Source organism: Nicotiana sylvestris, chromosome 2, assembly GCF_000393655.2.
Source record: "Nicotiana sylvestris chromosome 2, ASM39365v2, whole genome shotgun sequence".
In the NCBI taxonomy this organism is placed as follows: domain Eukaryota; kingdom Viridiplantae; phylum Streptophyta; class Magnoliopsida; order Solanales; family Solanaceae; genus Nicotiana; species Nicotiana sylvestris.
The window spans coordinates 213,372,460-213,393,262 of NC_091058.1; the positions used below are offsets into that span (position 1 = coordinate 213,372,460).

Consider the following 20,803-nt stretch of genomic DNA (forward strand, 5'->3'; position numbering starts at 1 on the left):
CTCTGTTGGGATTTGTACAGGGGGAGACTCTGTGGGGATTTGTCCGAAGGTGGACTTGCTGGGGAAGATTTCAAGATTTCTCTCTTTTCCTTTTCTCCGGAACACCATCAAACGTCATGATTCATCATGCTTGAGTAATCATATCAACGAGATGAGGTGCTTTCCTTCATGAGACGGGATTCCGTGTAAACAAACCATGCCACCTACCCTTTCCGGTGTGTCCTGAACTCGGGGTTAAAATGCGAAAGGGATTCGAAAAGAAACAAAAGGGGAAAACAAATCAGAAAAGAAATACCCTTTTCGGGGAGAGAAAGACTTATCTGAGGAAGATAATGCTGGCTTTAAATGACATGACATGCCTTTTGGACTGGACGTCTGACCTTCCATGAACTTGCGTTTTCCTAGACCAGAACAGATCTGTGGTTCCAAAACTGGTGGAACTTTGCCGCGACCTTCTTGGGGTGGCGTCATTCCTTTTCGGCCAACAGCGCCCTTTGCGGGTTTTCACTGGCTGACCTCTCTCATTTCTCTTCCTGTCGTCGCTTGATAGCACTCTTTGCGAGTTTCTACTAAACAAACTCTCTCATTTTGGTTTCTCTTCTCCCGTCGCCTCGTGGTGCCCGAAGGTTTTCACCGCCGAGACTCTCTCATTTTATTTCTCTCAACTCAGGGTGTGCTGGTTTCCTTTTGTGATGCTTATTGGTTTCCCACCATCTTTGGTAATTGATTTGAAGGCTTGTACCTGGTGAAGAGAGGTAGCTGATACTAAACTTCTCAAGTGTCTGACATGCCCCGGTTTTCCATTTCAGGGTGAATGGGATTTTGTTGTTGGTGTGACTGAACCTCAGGGAGAGGCTGCCTACGTATCCTTTCGGAATCAAGTCAAACGTAGTTCAGGCCTCAATCAATGTTTTGTTTTTTTTTTTTTTTTTTTTTTTTTATTATATACAACGGCTCAAAAGGTAGTAGCGAGAATTGGGTAGTGTTTGGGGAGTAGTGGGGAATAAACACCTTCGCCCTTTTCAACGTGTCAGGACCACTTGGAGTATGATCTAGACGTAGTACCTCTTGACTGCATCTGCATTCACCGCTGTGTCAGGGTCATTTCCTTCGATATCACCTAAATACAATGCTCCTCTTGGCAATATTTTCCTTACGATGTATGGGCCTTTCCAATTTGGGGCAAACTTTCCTTTTGCTTCTTCATGATGCGGCAGAATACGCCTCAGTACCAATTGTCCTACTTCGAAATTCCGAGGTCGGACTTTCTTGTTGTAAGCACGGGCCATCCTTCGTTGGTATAACTGTCCGTGACAAACTGCAGCCATCCGCTTTTCATCAATCAACGTCAATTGCTCCAGTCGAGTCTTAACCCACTCGCTGTCCTCGATTTCTGCTTCGACAATGATTCGAAGTGAAGGAATCTCTACCTCTGCCGGTATTACGGCCTCGGTTCCATAAACCAAAAGATAAGGAGTCGCTCCCACCGATGTGCGCACCGTAGTGCGATACCCCAATAACGCAAAAGGTAACTGCTCATGCCACTGTCGGGAACTTTGTATTGTTTTCCTCAAAATCTTCTTGATGTTTTTATTTGCAGCTTCTACAGCACCATTGGCTTTTGGCCGATAAGGAGTGGAATTCCTGTGTGTTATCTTGAATTGCTCGCACACGTCTCCCATCAAGTGACTGTTCAAGTTTGCTGCATTATCTGTAATGATAGTCGCAGGAATACCGAAGCGACAGATAAGATTTGAGTGTACAAAATCCACTACAGCTTTCTTGGTGACCGACTTGAGAGTGACAGCCTCTACCCACTTTGTGAAGTAATCGATGGCAACCAGTATAAACCTGTGTCCATTCGAAGCCTTTGGTTCAATTGGTCCAATGACGTCCATGCCCCAAGCGACAAATGGCCAAGGTGCGGACATGGGATGCAGTTCTGTGGGAGGTGCATGAATCAAATTACCGTGCACCTGACACTGATGACACTTCCGGACAAAGCTAAAGCAATCCTTTTCCATGGTCATCCAGTAATAACCTGCTCTAAGGATCTTCTTCGCTAAGACATACCCGTTCATGTGAGGTCCACACACACCTGCGTGTACTTCGTGCATGATCTTTCTCGCTTCCTCGATACCGACACATCTTAAGAGATTGAGGTCCGGAGTCCTCTTATATAACAATTCACTGCTCAAAAAGAAACCACTTGCATGTCGCCTAATGGTCCTCTTTTGATCTCCAGTTGCATGCTCGGGGTATTCTTGTGTCTTCAAGAATCTCTTGATGTCATGGTACCAAGGCTGCGTATTCGATCCCGTCTCGATTACACTGCAGTAACCGTGTCTTTCCTTGATTTGGATTTCCAAAGGATCGACGTGGGCGTCGCCCGGGTAGGGTAGCATAGAAGCCAGAGTAGCAAGTGCATCTGCCAGTTCATTGTGAAACCTCGGAATATACCTGAATTCTATTGAGTTAAAGCGCTTGCTGAGGTCCTCCACATGTTGTCGGTATGGGATAAGTTTGACATCCCGAGTTTCCCATTCGCCTTGAACTTGCCGGATGATCAGGTCAGAATCTCCCATAATCAGTAAGTCTTTGACATCCTGATCGATTGCCATATGTATGCCCATAATGCAGGCTTCATATTCAGCTGTATTATTTGTGCAGAAGAAACGAAGTCTAGCTGTGGCGGGATAATGCTGACCGGCAGGTGAGATCAAAATTGCCCCAATCCCTATACCCTTGGCATTCACGGCTCCGTCAAAGAACATCTTCCAAACATGAGCTTCCTCTGAGATCACTTCTACGGTGTTTACCTCTTCATCTGGAAAATAGGTATCCAATGGCTGGTATTCCTCATCGACCGGGTTTTCGGCCAAATGATCTGCTAACGCCTGGGCTTTCATTGCCGTGCGAGTGATATAAACTATGTCGAACTCCGTAAGCAAGATTTGCCATTTAGCCAGTCTCCCAGTAGGCATTGGTTTCTGAAATATATATTTCAAGGGATCCAACCTGCTTATGAGGAATGTAGTGTGGGCTTGGAGATAATGCCTCAGCTTTTGAGCAACCCATGTGAGAGCGCAGCATGTCTTCTCCAACAGAGTGTATTTGGCCTCGTAGCTGGTGAATTTCTTGCTCAGGTAGTAGATCGCCTGTTCCCTTTTCCCGGTCACATCGTGTTGCCCCAGGACGCAGCCAAAGGAGTTCTCCAAGACTGTCAGATACAAGAAAAGTGGCCTCCCTGGTTCGGGAGGGACCAAGACTGGGGGATTCGAAAGGTACTCTTTGACTTTATCAAAGGCTTCTTGACACTCCGTTGTCCACTTAATCGCCGCATCCTTTCTTAACAACTTGAATATGGGCTCACACGTGCTTGTCAGCTGGGCAATAAACCGACTGATGTAGTTCAGCCTGCCCAAAAGACTCATCACGTCTTTCTTCGTTCTTGGGGGAGGTAGATCTTTGATAGATTTTATCTTAGTCGGATCTAGCTCGATACCTCTCCTGCTTACGATGAAACCCAAAAGTTTACCTGACGGAACTCCGAAAGCGCATTTTGCTGGATTTAGCTTCAAGTCATACTTCCTTAGTCTCTCGAAGAATTTCCTCAAGTCTTGGATGTGATTATCCTGTGTCCTGGACTTGACTATTACATCGTCCACGTACACCTCTATTTCCTGATGCATCATGTCATGGAAAATGGCGGTCATGGCCCTCATGTAAGTAGCCCCAGCATTCTTTAAACCAAACGGCATGACCCGATAACAGTAGGTGCCCCAAGGCGTGGTGAAGGCAGTTTTCTCGGCATCCTCTTCATCCATCAATACCTGATGATACCCAGCGTAACAATCTACGAAAGACTGTATCTCGTGCTTGGCGCAATTATCAACGAGGATGTGGATGTTGGGCAGCGGGAAATTATCTTTAGGACTTGCTCTGTTCAGATCTCGGTAATCTACACATACTCGAGTTTTCCCGTCCTTTTTCGGTACTGGAACCACATTCGCCAACCATGTTGTATATTGGACTACTCGGATCACTCCTGTTTTCAGTTGCTTGGTGATCTCCTCTTTAATTTTGTCACTGACCTCGGTTTTGAACTTTCGTTGCTTTTGTTGAACCGGAGGACAATCAGGATGAATCGGCAATTTGTGAACCACTAGATCGACACCTAGTCCCGGCATGTCATCATATGACCAAGCAAACACGTCTTTAAATTCAAGAAGAAGTTGAATTATCGCCTCTCGCGTTTTCTTGTCCGTGTGAATGCTTATCTTGGTCTCCCGGATTTCTTCCGGGGTTCCTAAATTTACCGGTTCAGTGTCATTCAGATTTGGCTTAGGTTTATTCTCGAAATATTCCAACTCTCGGTTTATCTCCCTAAAAGCCTCTTCCGCATCATATTCTGGTTCTGGATCCATTAATTCGCAGTTAAATAGCTCATTGTGATCCGGGCGTGAAGTCCGCAAGCATGTCATATTTAAAGCCGCATTATTAGGACTGAAAAGGAAGATAAGAGGAAAAGTAATAAAATCAGAACGAAAGAAAGAAAGGAAAGCAATGAAGATTTTTTTTTCATTTTCTTTGGAAAATTGGAAGACAACAACGTTTACAACTAGGAATTCGGAATAACAAATGAAAAGAAGAAAACGTTCAAGTTATGTCCCGGGGATAACTTGTGATACAGGAAAGGTGGCAGGACAAGTCTACCCGGACTTCCGTCTAGTTGGGAATGGCGTGATCTCCCAGTTTTGGAGCTTGGCGTTTGGCCCCATGTATATCATCTCAGCAGTGCTCGTGCCTTCGCCTGGTTGAACCATGTGGACCTCGTAGAGCATTTCCCTCATTGCCCCACATATTTCCTCGATTTCCTCAACTGTGAAGACCTCATCTTCTTCTTCTTCAGTGTACCCTGGCCTGACAAAAGTCGCATGTAAATCCGGCAGTGGTTGAGGCAACTTCCAGCCCTCATTTCTCCTTTTCTTTGCCCATTTTTCGTCTGCTGGAGTAGGTTTGAAACCTAGTCCAAAAGGTTTCTTGATGACTGGTAAAGTAATGGGTTCCGTCATTCCCTGAAGGGTTCGTCCAAGCCCCTTCCCTGGCCTAAATCCGTGTCGGATCATCTCTTTGGCCACCATAACCGAAGCGTTAGACAAGAAAGGCTGGGGGCAAGGTACTCCCTCTTCGTGCTGCTCTGCCAATACCACCTCGAAAGCTTGATAGACCGTATGCTCACTCCCTTCTCTTGGTTCAAGATACGGGATAGATGGGTCCCGATAAATGGCATGTTCATCTTCTCCATGGACCACGATCTCTTGGTCTTCATACTCGAACTTCACCATCTGGTGAAGAGTAGAAGGCACGGCTCCTGCCGCATGGATCCAAGGCCTGCCAAGGAGGAAATTGTAAGATGTGTCCATGTCGATCACTTGGAAAGTGACTCGAGATTCGACTGGTCCTATGACCAGCAACAGGTCTATTTCTCCCATGGTGTCTCTCTTGATACCATCGAAAGCTCTCACGCAGACGTTGTTGGGTCGGATTCTTCCGGTCTCAATTTCCATTCTTTGCAGCGTGGAGAGCGGGCAGATGTCAACACCTGATCCCCCATCCAGCATCACCCGCTTGACATAGTAGTCCTCACATTTGACTGTTAAATGCAATGCCTTGTTGTGTGCTGCTCCTTCCGGGGGTAGATCGTTCTTGCTGAAGGAGATTTGGTTGACGGCGAAGAATCTTTCGGTCATCCGCTCTAGTTGCTCCACCGAGGTTTCGACCGGTACGTATGCTTCATTCAGGGTTTTCAGCAGGATCTTTTGATGCTCGGTTGACCTCATTAATAGTGACAGCATGGACACCTGCTCAGGGTGCTTGCGCAGCTGGTCTATCACTTCATAATCTGGCATCTTCATCTGCTTGAAGAACACTTCCGCTTCTTCAACACTCACAGGCTCCTTTGGAGGGAAGCGCCTTTGTGTGGCGTTGTTCAGTTCTTGGGTATTTGAGTACCCTCCAACGAAAGTATTTTCTGGAAGTTCTTCCATGACCTCCTTACCTTTGTATGTTACCAAAGTCTTTTGATAATTCCACGGTACTGTGGACGGGTTGGTCATTGGCTTTTGTGGCACGCGTCCGATAACCACTGGCTCATTCAGCCGAGGTGGTTGAATCGTCCCCCGGACCACATAGGCCCCTTTTGGCACATACATAGGTTTTGTCTTTTTGATCCCGAAGTTCTGCGTCTTCTTGGCTTGACCTCGCGGTATGTAAAGAACTCCACCCTTTGCCGGTACCACTTTCTTCTCCACCTTCTTTTCAGGCTTGCTTTCTGCAGCCTTGGCCTCCTCCCCCCTTTCTGATTTCTGGTCTGTTTCAGGCCTCCTCGCTGTGTCGACAATGGCAATTATGGCTTTCAAGGCAGGGTCGAACTCTTTGTCTTCACAAATCATGCCGATCAGCGGCCCATTATTGTGAGCGGGCAATGGATTGTTAGTTACATTTGGGATCTCTTCGTCCCTTAGCACTATCTTCCCCTGCTCTATCAAATTTTCGACCACTCTTTTCAATGACCAGCAGTCGTTTGTATCATGACCCTCGGCCCCTGAATGATAGGCGCATCTGACTCCGGCTTTGTAAGAAGGAGATGTCGGGTTTTGCCTTGTTTGAGGGATGGGTTGTAGGAAACCCAACTGAACCAACTTTGGGAACAAAGTCGAGTATGGCTCACCGATGGGCGTGAAAGTCCGCCGTCGAGGTGGCTCTTGGGAGCGGTAGTTATTTTGAGGGGGTTGTGGGTTATAGTGGTTGCGGTAAGGAGGCTGATTTCTGGGAGGTGGAGCTGGGCCTCGGCTGGCTTGTTGTGGTGAATGGTTATAAGGTTGGGCATTCATGACCATATAAGGTTGATGAGCATATGCCGCATTTGAGTGGGGGTAGTAGTGTTGTGAGGCCCTTTCCGGAAAATGGGGCCTGTGATGACGATACTCCCTTGCTTCAGAGGCTGCCATAGCCGTTTCTTCCTTCTTCTTCCCCCTTGTCGTCCCTCCAGGACCCGCTTTGGATGGCCTGAGAGGTTGCCCTTAGGGCTGCTTGACTCAGAATCCGACCCGTTTTCAGCCCATTCTCTACCATTTCTCCTATCTTGATTGCTTCCGCGAATGGCTTACCCATGGCCGACATCATGTTTTGGAAATAGTCAGACTCTTGAGCCTGGAGAAAGGTAGTGACCATTTCCACTTCATCCATGGGAGGCTTCACTCTCGACGCCTGTTCACGCCACTTAATAGCATACTCTCTAAAACTTTCCGACGGCTTCTTCTTCAAATTCGACAGAGAGTTTCGGTCTGGCGCAATGTCGATGTTATACTGGAATTGCTTTACAAAATCTCTGGCGAGATCATCCCATATATGCCATCGGGACATTTCCTGATCCATATACCATTCCGAAGCTATCCCTACTAAGCTTTCCCCAAAATATGCCATGAGCAGTTCTTCTTTTCCGCCGGCTCCCCGCAATTGGTTGCAGTATTTCTTAAGATGTGCAATGGGGTCACCGTGCCCATCATATTTCTCGAATTTGGGGGTCTTGAAACCCGTTGGCAGGTGCACGTGAGGGAACATGCACAGATCGGCGTAAGAGACGCTCTTTTGTCCACTCAACCCTTGCATATTCTTCAAACTTTGTTCAAGGCTTCTCATTCTCTTAGCAATCTCATTTTGTTCTGCAATCCTGGGGTTCTGTTCCTGTCCCGGTGCGAGTTCGCACTGAGGCGGTAGAGGATTATTGTTGGTAGCGAACCTGGTTGGTTCCATTGAGAACGATGGTGCTTGGAATGTAAAAGAGGATGAGTCAAAGCTTGGCTTGTATGTGGCAGGCTGTGCCGTAGCTGGGCAAGGCGATGCAGTAAAGATATTCATGCTTGCATCGGTGGCCGACATTCGGGGATGAGGCTCAGAAGGTGATCCGGCGGAGAAAACGGAGTTGGCTGGATACCCGAATGGGGTAGCAGGGTAATTTATGGGGACATTAGAAGTCCCACCTGACCTGGAGAATAATTCAGGGAATCCGGGGACGACACTTGGCGGCTCTTTCCCGTTGTTCCAATCATCCAGCATTTCCAACATGCGGAGCCGTAGGATTCTATTTTCTTCTGCAGTTGCGGATTCAGGCGTGAGGACGGCTGAGATTGAGCTCTCCTCAGAGACGGGGACTGTTTGCAATGGAATTTCCGAAGACATTTCCACACTTCCTTTTGACCTGGTGAAGTAGGTGTGAGTACTGTTTCTGGTCCTAACAATAGGTAGTTGAACACCTCTCTTTGACCTCGTGAAGTATGAGTGCGAGGCCAGACTTTCACCAAACCAACCGTCTTTTCAAAAACCCTGGAAACATGCTCAATGACAAGCGCACGGTTAATTTGCAGCAAATAACAGATAGTTAATCTCACGTTGGGCATGATGCACCTATACAGTTAAGTGGATTACTATATGTCTGCTACGAGAGCATGCGTCATTCCGGTATTTTCCTCTTATTTCCCCCTTTTCTTCTTTTTTTTTTTATTTTCATTTATTTTTCTTTTATATATTTTTTTTTGTAGCAAAATAAAATGCGATCGGATCCGATGAGGATTGCCTACGTATCACGATACTCACGTGAATCAGATCATTACGTAGTTCGAAAACACGAATGAGCGTGAAAGAAGCAAACTCTTTATTATTGAAGCAGTCTGTTACAAACTACATTTGCAAAAGAAAAAGCAAACTTTGGAAATAAACCTAGACTCAAAAATAGACTAAAAATCACCCTGATGAAAAAAAAAGGCAGAAGATGCTATAGATACAGATTTGACCTATGAATGCATTATGGTTTTAAAAATTGGTTTCCGCGGGGCGTCGTTCGGCCTCGCCGCGGTCCTAGGCGTGAGATCCCACTCAAGTTGCTCTAGCTCGTGCATAGTCTGCTTGACATAACCCATTACTGCCGAGAGGACGGTAGCGCTGGACATGTTCTCACATCGTAGGCATCGTCTGGTGATGGCATGGGCAATGGCCTTGATCCTATCTCTGGTTTGCTTCTTCTCTACGAGCAGGCGTTTTGTCTGATCGCTGCATATCTTGAAAACTTGAGCATCTTGTACATGCTGATGCTTCAGTCGTCGTACTTCCAACTTCATCTGGGCTATTGAGTCATACCAGTATCTGCTCTCAATTTGGAAATCCTTGGCCTGATTAGCTGTTTTGATCTCAAGTGCAGCCATCTCTCTCTTTATCTTAGCAACAGTCTTCTCATGGTCGCTTTCCAATCGATTCAAGTACCTGCGATGCTTGTCTGTTCTTGTACCCCACTGTGCTTTGAGCTCTGCTATGATGTTTTCAGATTTCTCCAAACCATCTCGCCATTCCCTGATTTCACCTTTTAGCCCTTTTATCAACTGCTCGTCCGATCGACGCCTTGGTTGTCCATCTGCATCCAACCTTATCTGTTTGATCTGGGCTCTGAGCATTTCATTTTCTTGAATCAACCTGTTCCGTTCTCCCAGATCGGTAGCAACTTGCACGTTGTGTTCATATTTCAATTTTTCCACTTGTTGCTTTAACCTGCTGATTTCGGTGCAATAGCCTCTTTCTTTTGCTAACCAATCCCACTGCTTTTGTGATGATTCGGTAAAATTCCGGATGTGGGGTCTCTTAGCTGGCCTTTCGTGCTCGAGTTCCCTTCTGTACCATGCAAGGTAACCTGGCGCCGTTTCTCCTTTGGCTTGATCCCGCACGCAAGTATCTGATTTCAAATATTGACCCTCATTCCAGATTTGGCGAATCTTTGCTTCTGGGAACTGTCCGTTAGGACTTATCTCGATTGCTTGAGTGCTTAGATCTTCCTCATGAGGTACTGTCTGGCATTTTCCGAACTGTCTTAAAACTCGGCCGGGTGCGTAAGGTTGAATGCTCTTAAGCCCCATCAGCAAGAAATGAGTTTTAGTCGCTGACATATATAAGACCTCATCAACGGGCAACCATCCCAACTTCCATTGTATTTGGCTGGCAGTAAGAGCTTGAAAGAACGAGGTCCAAGCCAGGACTCCTTCGGGCAAACTGATCTCTTTGGCTCTTGCGTAAGATTCTTCTATGCGGGTCTTACCCGGGGAACCATGGCTCAAAATCTCGGAATGATGGCAAAGGTGCTCGGTCATCCATATCTGCAAAAGCAAGTTACAACCTTCGAAGAAATTTCCCCCAGCTTTACAAGCTGTGAGAGCTCGAAAGATGTCGGATACCACCATAGGCGCGAGAGTACTGTTGCTTTGCGTGAGTAAAGTGCCGACGACCCCAGATATCTTCAAATCAACGTTTCCATCTTTCCTGGGAAATACCAGAAGACCCAGAAACGTTATCATGAACGCCACCCGTCTGTGCTCGTCCCACTTCTGACGAACTCCTTTGCTGCACAGTTTGTTGATTGGATTATTGAATCCCCCCTCGTGACCGTATCTATCATATATGAAGTCTGGAGTACAGAATCCGGCTGCTAGATCCGGGTTGTGGACTGTTCTAGGTATTTTCAATGAATCCAGGAACCGATGTACCGTGACGACTCTTGGGGCGACCAAGTATTTTTCCCTCAACGGAAGTTCAGTATTCCCGATGTATCCGGCCATTTCTTCCAAAGTTGGGGTGAGCTCAAAATCAGGGAAATGGAAAACATTGTGCGCCGGGTCCCAATAGGTAACCAAAGCTCTTATGATATCTCCCCGAGGCTGGATTTCCAACAGACCCACAAGACCTTTCAGATTTTTCTTAACCTCATTTTGCCCTTCAACACCTAGATCATTCCACCATAGCCGTAACTTGATAGGGATTTTGGTCATTATTGAAAAATGTTCATTTTGCATCGTGCTCATCCTGCACATTTATTAAGGTGATTTTAACAAAAATGACTGACTCAAAATATTTTACAGAGGGGACCAAGCTTTGAACACGGCCTTTAAGCACTTCGGGGACGAAGATTTTAAGGCTGTGTGGGTCTAAAAATGCTAAGCAAAACCCAAAAGTGGCTATTTATGCAAAGTCAGCCTTCCGGCGTCCCCTTTCGGGACCATTCGGCTATTCATGTCAAAACAGCATCACCTGACTTATTTATGACTCTTTAAAAATTTGAAACATATATTTTTTTTGATTTTGGCTATTTTAGCAAAATGGGGGTTGAACCCGACGAGGGTTGCCTACGTATCTCACATCCGGTGAGAATCAAACCGGCGTAGTTCGGGGATATCGTAAAATAGGGAAAAAAATCGAATAAACCTAGAAATCAAGAATGCGTATTTTTTACATTTTTGAAAAGAGATAAAGATTATATTGTATTTCTTTTTAGGAAAAATTTGGACTTTTAGTCTGAATTCATAAAAGGGGCACTACGAAAGAAACAACACATTTTTTGAATTATGAATTTGATTTTTTTTTTTTTTTTTTTTTTTTTTTTTTTTTTACTTTAAAAATAAATACCCCTTTTTTTTTGATTTTGAAAGTGATAAAAGAAGATTTTTATAAAAAATTTTTTTTTAATGACTCTCAATGAACAAGACAGTTTTTTTTTTCTTTTTTTTTTAAGAAAATTTCGGCAAGGTTTTGACACTACTTGAACATTGATTTTATTTTTCCAAAATAAGTAATTATCCTTCCACGTTGCTATTTTCCTCTTTTTTTTTAGAAACCGGTCAGCATGCGGAACCGAAGCAAATAAATGCACAAAACAAATAGGATGCAGCAGGGTGGTCTTTTCAATTCAGGTTGCCTGTCCTAGACGGACCCAACCCCTGTGTTGAGCCCCCTAAGTCAAATGCAACATAATGCAAATAAACGTTCCTACTAGGGATCCGGCATGAAGTTTCGTTATACTAGGTTTAAACCTTGGTATTTGTTCTAGACTGTGTACCCGAGCGGACCAACTCGAGTCGAGGAGGGGCTACGTACCGGGGACCCGCGAGATCGTCCGGCTTTGTAACTTGTCCGTCCTCTTTCTTATTTTAGGTATTGACATTAACAGAATAGGGAGTCTCGACCAGCGAGCTTCTCCCCGGAGGTAAGAAGAGAAGGGTTTCGGCACAGTTTATATACAGTTCAGATAATATCAAAGCGGTAAAAGACAGCATTTAGCACATTATGCAAAAACATGTAATAAAGATCAGATAATAAAGCCAAATATAACAATTATTCTAAGCTCGAATTCTTGAACCCTGAACCAGTGGTTCTGGGTCCACTGTCCCCAGCAGAGTCGCCAGAGCTGTCACACCTCCTTTTTGCGCGCCCCACCCCGAGGGGTAAGATGCGCGGGTGGAGTTTTTCCAATTTAAGTGACAATATTCAAAATGGGATTATTTATTTAATTCAGAGTCGCCACTTGGGAAAGGTTTGGTTTTTGGTGTCCCAAGTCACCGGTTTATCTTGAATCCCAAATCGAGGAAATTTTCGACTTTTCCAAATGAAGTCTGCGAACCAGAAATTCTAAGTAAGGAATTCTGTTGACCCGAGGGAAGGTGTTAGGCACCCTCGAATCCCGTGGTTCTAGCACGGTCGCTTAAATTGTTATAATGGCTAAATATCTGATTTAAATACAGGTTGTGACTTATGTGCTTTTATTAAGTTTAAACCGCTTTTATTATTATCATTTGTTTTATAGAATTGCAACGTCGTGAAAATGCACCTCAAACCACGTCACAGTCAATGCGCCCGTAGTTGTTAACACATTTCGACTCCATCGAGATTTGGATTCGGGTCACATCAATGTGCACCCAAGTTTAACAGTGTAATTTATTAAGGGCGCCTAAGGGGGTCTAGTGCGTTATTATTTGTGGAAGGCCATGAAATTTATTAAATGGCCTATCCTGAATTCTAGATAATTATCAAGGTTATTTATTGAGGACCCCGCGATTTTCATCTCATTTGGCGAGGCTCGTCTCATTTTTTTAGAAGGAACATCCTAAAGCGATTACATTTCTAATGTGTTTATCTCTTAAAAAAAATAAAAAAAAAAGATGCGTGCTATTTTTACTATGTGTTTGGCCCAAATCCAGATTTTTAGCTAATCATCCAATTAATTATTTACGGGATGAAGAAACATTGTACCTCATGTAAACATGCTTTGAACTTGATAAAAGAAACGTATATGGGATTGATGAAATGCTATGACTGTTACAAGAGCTCCTTAACTTTAACTTATTCAGACAAGATTAATTAAGATTGCTTGTTAAGAAATGCGACTAATGGTATTTTACTCATCCTATAAACTGCTTCACGCAAACTGAAACTCAAGAGTTTGAAACTGTATTGTCTTTAGCTAAATCTTAAACAATCATTTGCCCCTACATATTCAAAACATGCTGAAATGGCGATTTTGAGTTAGCAATTGTATTAAAATGGCTGCACATTTCATGGATTGTATTTACATCTTATGTACTACCAAACGAATAAAATGTCACAGCTCCAGATGGGCATAAACTTTAATTAAGTACAACCTTACTAATGTGTCTCTATTAGGCTAACAGACCAAGAAACTGCATATCTTAACAACATTAAAAAAGCAATTCGTAAGCAATACAACAGGTGATTATAACTCCTTCAAATCTTTTGATTCATGCTTTCATTGTTACATCAAATGCGAGTCTTAGTATGTACCTGGATATTGGATACAACAGGAGAAGCAAGGGGTCAGTAGGGCAATAGAAGCGATACCAAACAACAGCAGTAACAGCAGGTGCCAAATAGAACAGAAATCCCAGTGCAAGAGGCCAATAAAGCCAATGGAGGAGAGGCAGAATGAGACAAATTCCCAGTAGTAATGGAGTCAGAGAATCAAGCAATCCAATTCCAGGGGAAGCCAACAAACAAATCCAAACAATAGACTTAACTGACACTTGAAGGAAAACAGGACTAACTTGGACAGTTTGAACAAAATGAGAATCGACAAACAGTAGGGAGAAGACAATTCCTGATTTTTGTGATATCTCTTTCCCTATCTCCTTTCTTTTCAAGTTCTAATATCAGTCCTCAATTTGAAATCTATTTGGTTTATCAAAGAGAAAACTTTTCCAGTTTCTGTTTTCAGAATTTGAAACTTTCAGATGTTCCCTCTCATTGCCTCTCTCTATCTCTGTATGCTTTTTCTGTGTATCTCTATCAACTCTCTCTTTCAAAACTCCTCACAGTGTGTGTGTGTTTCTTCTCTAATCCCCCCTGTCCTAATCTCAGATCCTCCCCTTTTATAAGCCTCCACATCAAAACTTTTACAGCCTGTTAGATTAATCAGATACCCCTCCCATGTGCCCATTACTTTTCAGTTTCCACTCAACTATTTAAGTATTAATCCCATGACATTCCCTTAGCAGGCTTTAACTTTTTTACTTTATTATCTAAAAGCAAGTATGGGCAGTAAAATATATCTGACAGCATATACTGTCAGATTGTTTAAAACTTAAAAGCTTCTTAATGCAGAAAAACAGGCTGTGCACAAGGCACATGAGGTGCACCAATGCACATGCTGTGCACGAGTGCACATGCCTTCCAATTCAGGATTTAAACATAAACAATCCCTTTTTACATTGACTGGTCCAAATCAACAGCTATAGGTAAACGAAACTGATTCTGAATTGATTTCAACAAATGTTCAACAGAAGCAAATCGATTTACTATGCTCAGACAGTTGAAATTAATTGACGACACATGTCGACTCGACTATATTAGCATTATCGTACACAATCGTAGCCGAAAATCAAACATTCAGAAGTATAGGATACATGACTCGACTTATACTGATTAAAATAGAATGGTGCATCCGAGGAATCAGTTAGTTAGTACAAATTGGAATACAACCAATACGCATGCCGTATCAGAATAGGAGGAGAAGGATTCAGACAAACACAGATGTTCAAACAGAGTGGACGAACAAAAGTTGATAAAAATTCAAAACACAAATTGACACAAAACATGAACAGACATCTAATCCCTCACATGGACCAAACAAATAAGGGAAGAAGGCAGACTCACCTCAAATCTTGAAAAATCGGAAACCTTGAACCGGACTTGGACAGACTTTCTTAAGGCTGAACGGACTTTAATCGAAGTGTTTCTCAGATGAGAAACACTTCGATTAAGGTCCCTTGGACCTTAATTTCTTTGGCTCGAACGGGTATGAACTAGTGACGAGGAACTACAAAGTTCCAAAACTCAGATCCGGGATTCATGTTTCCCTGGTTAGATTCGGACCAAACCAAGTATGGTTCGGTCACGAGGGGGGTCTGGGGAGTATCTGGTACAAAACTGGGGTTGGTTGGGTCAGATCGAGTTTTGACTCGAATCTTCGAATGAAGATTCGAGGACCTGGGGGGTGATTCGAAACATGGGGTTGGTAGATTTGGGTTCAGGATGGCCTGGGGGTCCTATGGTGTTCAAGGGAAGGTCACCGGCATCCATGCCGCCGGCTTTCATGGCGGAAGTATGCAGAGGCGGCTAGGGTTTTAGGTGTTGTGGTGAAGACGACGAAGGCTGGGGTTTGGATAGGGGGGCAGGGTAGTGTTATGCGCTTATATAGTTAGTGGGCAAGTGGATCCTGGCCGTTGGATGAGACGAGATGAAGGGCCAGGATCCTTCGGCTAACAGGGAACGACGTCGTTTCAAGGGTAAGGGGTTGGGGTCGGTCCGGGTGTAAATGGGTCGGGTTTGTTGATGGGTTATGGGGATTGATCTTGGCCGTTGATCACTCTGAGATCAACGGCCCAGATCAGGCACGACTCAAACGACGTCGTTTGGACGTCCTGGGCATCAGGTGACCTGGGCTGGGCAGGCCTGGGTCTTGGGCTGTTTGTTTGGGCCAATTTTGTTAAAATTGGCCCAAGTCCGGAAGGGGTCTTTTCTTTATTTTTTTTTTATTTTTTTTTCTTCTTATTTATTTTAAAACAAAGCTAAGCCAAAAAAATCAAATTAAAATTAAATACACACTCAAATACAATTATTTGCACACATACTAAAATATTTCAAAACCGGTAAAGTCAAACCAAATAAAATCACGGACGAAAATGCCTATTCACGATTTTCTATTTAACGACCGAATTACGGTTTGAATTACGCAGGACACATATATATTTTTTGAATTTTATTTTAATAAAGTAAATAAATAAGAATGGGCCAAAATCACAAATAAATCCACAAGGTGCCGTACAGAAATCCGAAATTGTACAGCAGGGCCAATTATATTTTTTTTTTATTTCTTTTTGGAGTGATTGTTGTGTGAAACAAAAATCACGTGCTCACAGCGACATGTAGCTCGATCCCATAACTATCACTCATAATCAAACTCTTGGCCTCACTCAGTCATCAATCTCTTTAATCTTACCCACATGCTCACAATGTCATGAAAACTGACCCAGAGTAATGATATGATGTATCAATAAGCACAACTGAGACTGAGATATAATATGAATGCATGAATGTGACTGAGTACGAAATATCAATGAAATCAATGAGATGACAGCAAACGATCGCCAGGGGTCCCAACAATATCAGCATAAATCCTAAACATGATATCTAGCATGATGTACGGCTCAATGGGTGCACGCCCACATGCCCGTCACCTATCATGTGCGTCACCTCAACACTAATCACATAACACATAATTCGAGGTTTCATACCCTTAATACTAAGTTTAGTAGAGTTACTTATCTTAAGTAAGCCAATTTCGACACTGAGCAAGCCAAGCGATGCTCCAAGAATGCCATCACGCACATAGCGACCTCTGAATGGCTCAAAACTATCCAAAAACAACTCAAATACATTAGATAAAGCCCAAGGAAGCAATTACAATTGATAAAGATCGAATCCTACATCAAATCCCAATTTTAGCCAAAAATCATACCTGGGCCCACACCTTGAAACTCGACAAAACTCATAAAATATGACAACCCATTCAATTACGAGTCCAACCGTACTAGTTTCGCTCAAGTCTGACTTGAACTCGGTGTTCAAACTTCTAAATGAATAAGGGGATCAGGATATTGTGCTGCGAGTTGGGGCATTCTGAGAGCCACCGCAATTTTGGGTACTGGAGGCGCGCCAAGGTTGGGGAGGTCATGGGAGCTATGCGTAAGATGAGCAAGGGTAGAGCAGGTTTGGAGTTGCTGACAGGGTTATTTAATGTTATTTTCAAGACGAAGAGGATGCTAGACGAGTGGAGGTGGAGTACGGTGGTTCCGTTGTACAAGAACAAAGGTGACATCCAGAGTTGCAATAACTATAAGGGTATCAAACTATCGAGTCATACCATGAATATGTGGGAGAGGGTAGTAGAATCGAGGGTAAGGAGGACGGTGTCTGTATCAGACAACCATTTCGGGTTCATGCCGGGTCGTTCTACTACGGAAGCTGTCCACCTTATTAGGAGGTTGGTGGAACAGTACAGGGATAGGAAGAAGGATCTGCACATGGTGTTTATTGATTTGGAGAAAGTATATGACAAGGTTCCTATAGAGGTTCTTTGGAGATGTCTAGAGGCTAAAGGTATGCCGGTTGCTTACATTAGGGCGATTAAGGACATGTATGATGGAGCTAAGACTTGAGTTAGGATAGTGGAGGCGACTCCGAGCATTTCACGATTGTTATGGGGCTACACCAAAGATCTGTGCTCAGCCCTTTCTTGTTTGCTCTATTGATGGATGCACTAATACACCATGTTCAAAGAGAGGTGCCATCATGGTGTATGTTATTTACTGATGACATTGTTCTGATTGACAAGACGCGGAGTGGCGTTAACGAGAGGCTGAAGGTTTGGAGACATGACCTTGAGTCAAAAGGTTTCAAGTTGAGTAGGACGAAGACGGAATATCTTGAGTGCAAGTTTAGTGCTAAGACGAGGGAAGCGGGCATAGACGTTAGGCTTGGATTGCAGGTCATTTCCAAGAGAGGTAGTTTCAAGTACCTTGGGTCAATTATCCATGGGGATGAGAAGATCGACGAGGATGTCACATACCGCATACGAGTAGGGTGGATGAAATGGAGGTTAGCATCTGGAGTATTGTGTGACAAGAAAGTGCCTCCGCTCCTCAAAGGTAAGTTTTATAGGGCGGTGGTTAGGTCGGCCATGTTGTATGGGGCTGAGTGTTGGCTAGTTAAGAATTCACATACCTAGAAGATGAAAGTAGCAGAAATGAGGATGTTGAGATGGATATGCGGGCATACTAGTATGGATAAGATTAGGAAAGAAGATATTCGGGAGAAGGCGGGAGTGGCTCCTATTGATAACAAGATGCATGAAGTGAGACTCAGATGGTTCGGCCACGTTCAGAGGAGGAGCTTGGATGCCCCGGTAATGAGGTGCGAGCGGTTGGCGTTGGTGGGTACGAGGAGGGGTAGAGGGTGGCCTAAGAAGTATTGGGCAGAGGTGATCAGGCGGGATATGGCGAGACTTTAGATCTCCGAGGACATGGCACTCGATAGGACGATATGAAGGTCGAGCATTAAGGTTGTGGGTTAGGAGGTAGTTGAACATATTTAGTCTACCAGTGTGAGGCTAGGCTGATAAGATTTAGTCTTAGACTACTAGTGGTCAGTGCTGTATTTACACTACTCTTCTGTTTTTATAGTACCGGGTCTTATTTACTGGTCATTATTTCTGCCTTTCATCTATTCGCTGGTTCTTGTGTTGTTGTTATTATTTCCATGATGGTACTGATATATTTTCTCTTTTTGTATTTTCGTCTTCTTGAGCCGAGGGTCTTTCAAAAATAGTCTCTCTATCCCATCGGGGTAGAGGTAAGGTCTCCGTACACACTATCCTCCCAGACCCCACTTGTGAAACTACATTAGGTCGTTGTTGTTGTTGTTATTGTAATTCATCAACCAATTGCTAAAAATGAAGATAGATTCATGAAATATAATCAAAACTGAGTGTAGAACACTTACCCCAATCCCTGTGATGAAAATTGCTCCAAAACTCGCCTCAATCCTAGTCCCATCTCAAAATATGAAGAAATAATCAAAACCTCGTTTTTATAGCTTATGCCTAGCAGATTTCACATTTGCGGACAAATAGTCGCATCTGCGACTACCGCTTCTACAGTAAATGATTCGCTTCTGCGAAAATAGCCATGCTCAGCAACCCCCGCACCTGCGGTCTTAAGCCGCTTCTGCGATCACGCTTCTGCGCTCATGAACCGCATCTGCGGTTGCGCAGGTGTGTCCAAGCACCCCCACATGCGATCCTCACGCCTAGCTTCCTTTCTCGCTTCTGCAATGACACTGCCGCTTTTCTAGCTCCGCAGCTGCGCCCAACATTCTGCAGGTGTGGTCACACCAGAACTAGAAACTCTTCAGCTATGCAACATGGAGTGAAAATGATCCGAACCTCGTACGAAACTCACCCGAGTCCCTCGGGACCCCGTCCGAACATATTAGCAAGTCTCAAAACATAAGACGGACCTGTTCGAGGCCTCAAAACACACGTAACAACATTGAAACAATGAATCACACCTAAATTCGAAATCATTGAACCTTGAAACTTCAACTTCCACAACCAATACCTAAACCTATCAAATCACGTCCGTTTGAGCGGACCTCAAATTTTGCACACATGTCACATTTGACATTATGGACATGATCCAACTTCCGAAATCGGAATTCGACCCCGATATAAAAAATTCCACTCCCAGTCAAACTTTTTAAAATTTCAACTTTCGCCATTTCAAGCCAAATTCTACCATGGACCTCCAAATCACGATCCGGATGCGCTCCTAAGTCCAAAACCCAACGGAGCTAACAGAATCATTAGAAATCCAATTTGAGGTGAAATACTAAAAAGTCTAAACTTGGTCAAACCTTTCAAATTTAAAGTTTGTAGATGGGAATCATTCTCCCAACTCAATCCCGAATAACCTAAAAATCCAAATCAATGATTCACATAAGTCATAATATATCATACGAAGCTACTCATGCCCGAAAACTACCGAGCGAAGTGCAATTGCTCAAAACGACCGGTCGGGTCCTTACAACAACCGACCCTATGTACTCTATAAGTGCCGAGCCTAATATTGATGAAGTAGTGATGAGGCTAAGACGTGTCACTTACAACAACCTATATGCAGTAATAATAATAATAACATGAAAGGAAACAGAGGAAATGAAAGTAAGGCAGTTAATTTATGAATATGAACTAAATCCTCGCAATCAGAGAATCCAGAATAACAGATCTTATAATTTCATACAAAAAATGCTGAAACCCAACACAATAACAACAATGAGTATACACACACAATCTTTTGTGACACGCAACCCGATCCCAGCGTACACACACAATACTCCCTTATTTCACCATAGCATCATTTATCAATATAAAAAATCGCTTATACAATCCGTTGTGGTACGCAACCCGATCCCACCATATCATCATAATCAATGTCATAATCCTCCCTTATTACACCTTATTGTTATTTATCAATATCAAGCATTACATACACAACCGTTGTGGTGTGCAACCCGATCCCACCACATCATCATAATCAATGTCATAATCCTCCCTTATTACACCATATCATAACCGTTGTGGCGTACAACCTGATCTACACATAATTTCATAAAAGTAATCAATCCAATATCTCAATTCACAAGGATCTCTACAGTTTGGGATATGAAAGCAAAATGACAAAGGAATTACATACTAATCAAAGGAATGCTATAAATAATACAAAAGTAACAAGATAAGTCAAGTACGTGATAATTAAGAGGTGCAAGTAAGACAATTAAGGCAAGTAGTAATTAAGCA

The 20,803-nt window shown here is 43.6% G+C and overlaps 1 protein-coding gene across 1 annotated transcript; it reads left to right on the forward strand.

The window, feature by feature from the left end:
* Positions 1–17,647: 17,647 nt before the first annotated feature.
* On the forward strand, positions 17,648–18,709 carry LOC138886262 (uncharacterized). Its single transcript, XM_070167329.1, has 2 exons — positions 17,648–18,095; positions 18,630–18,709. Exons 1-2 carry the CDS (start codon positions 17,648–17,650, stop codon positions 18,707–18,709), a joined length of 528 nt encoding a protein of 175 aa, XP_070023430.1.
* The last annotated feature ends 2,094 nt before the right edge of the window (positions 18,710–20,803 follow it).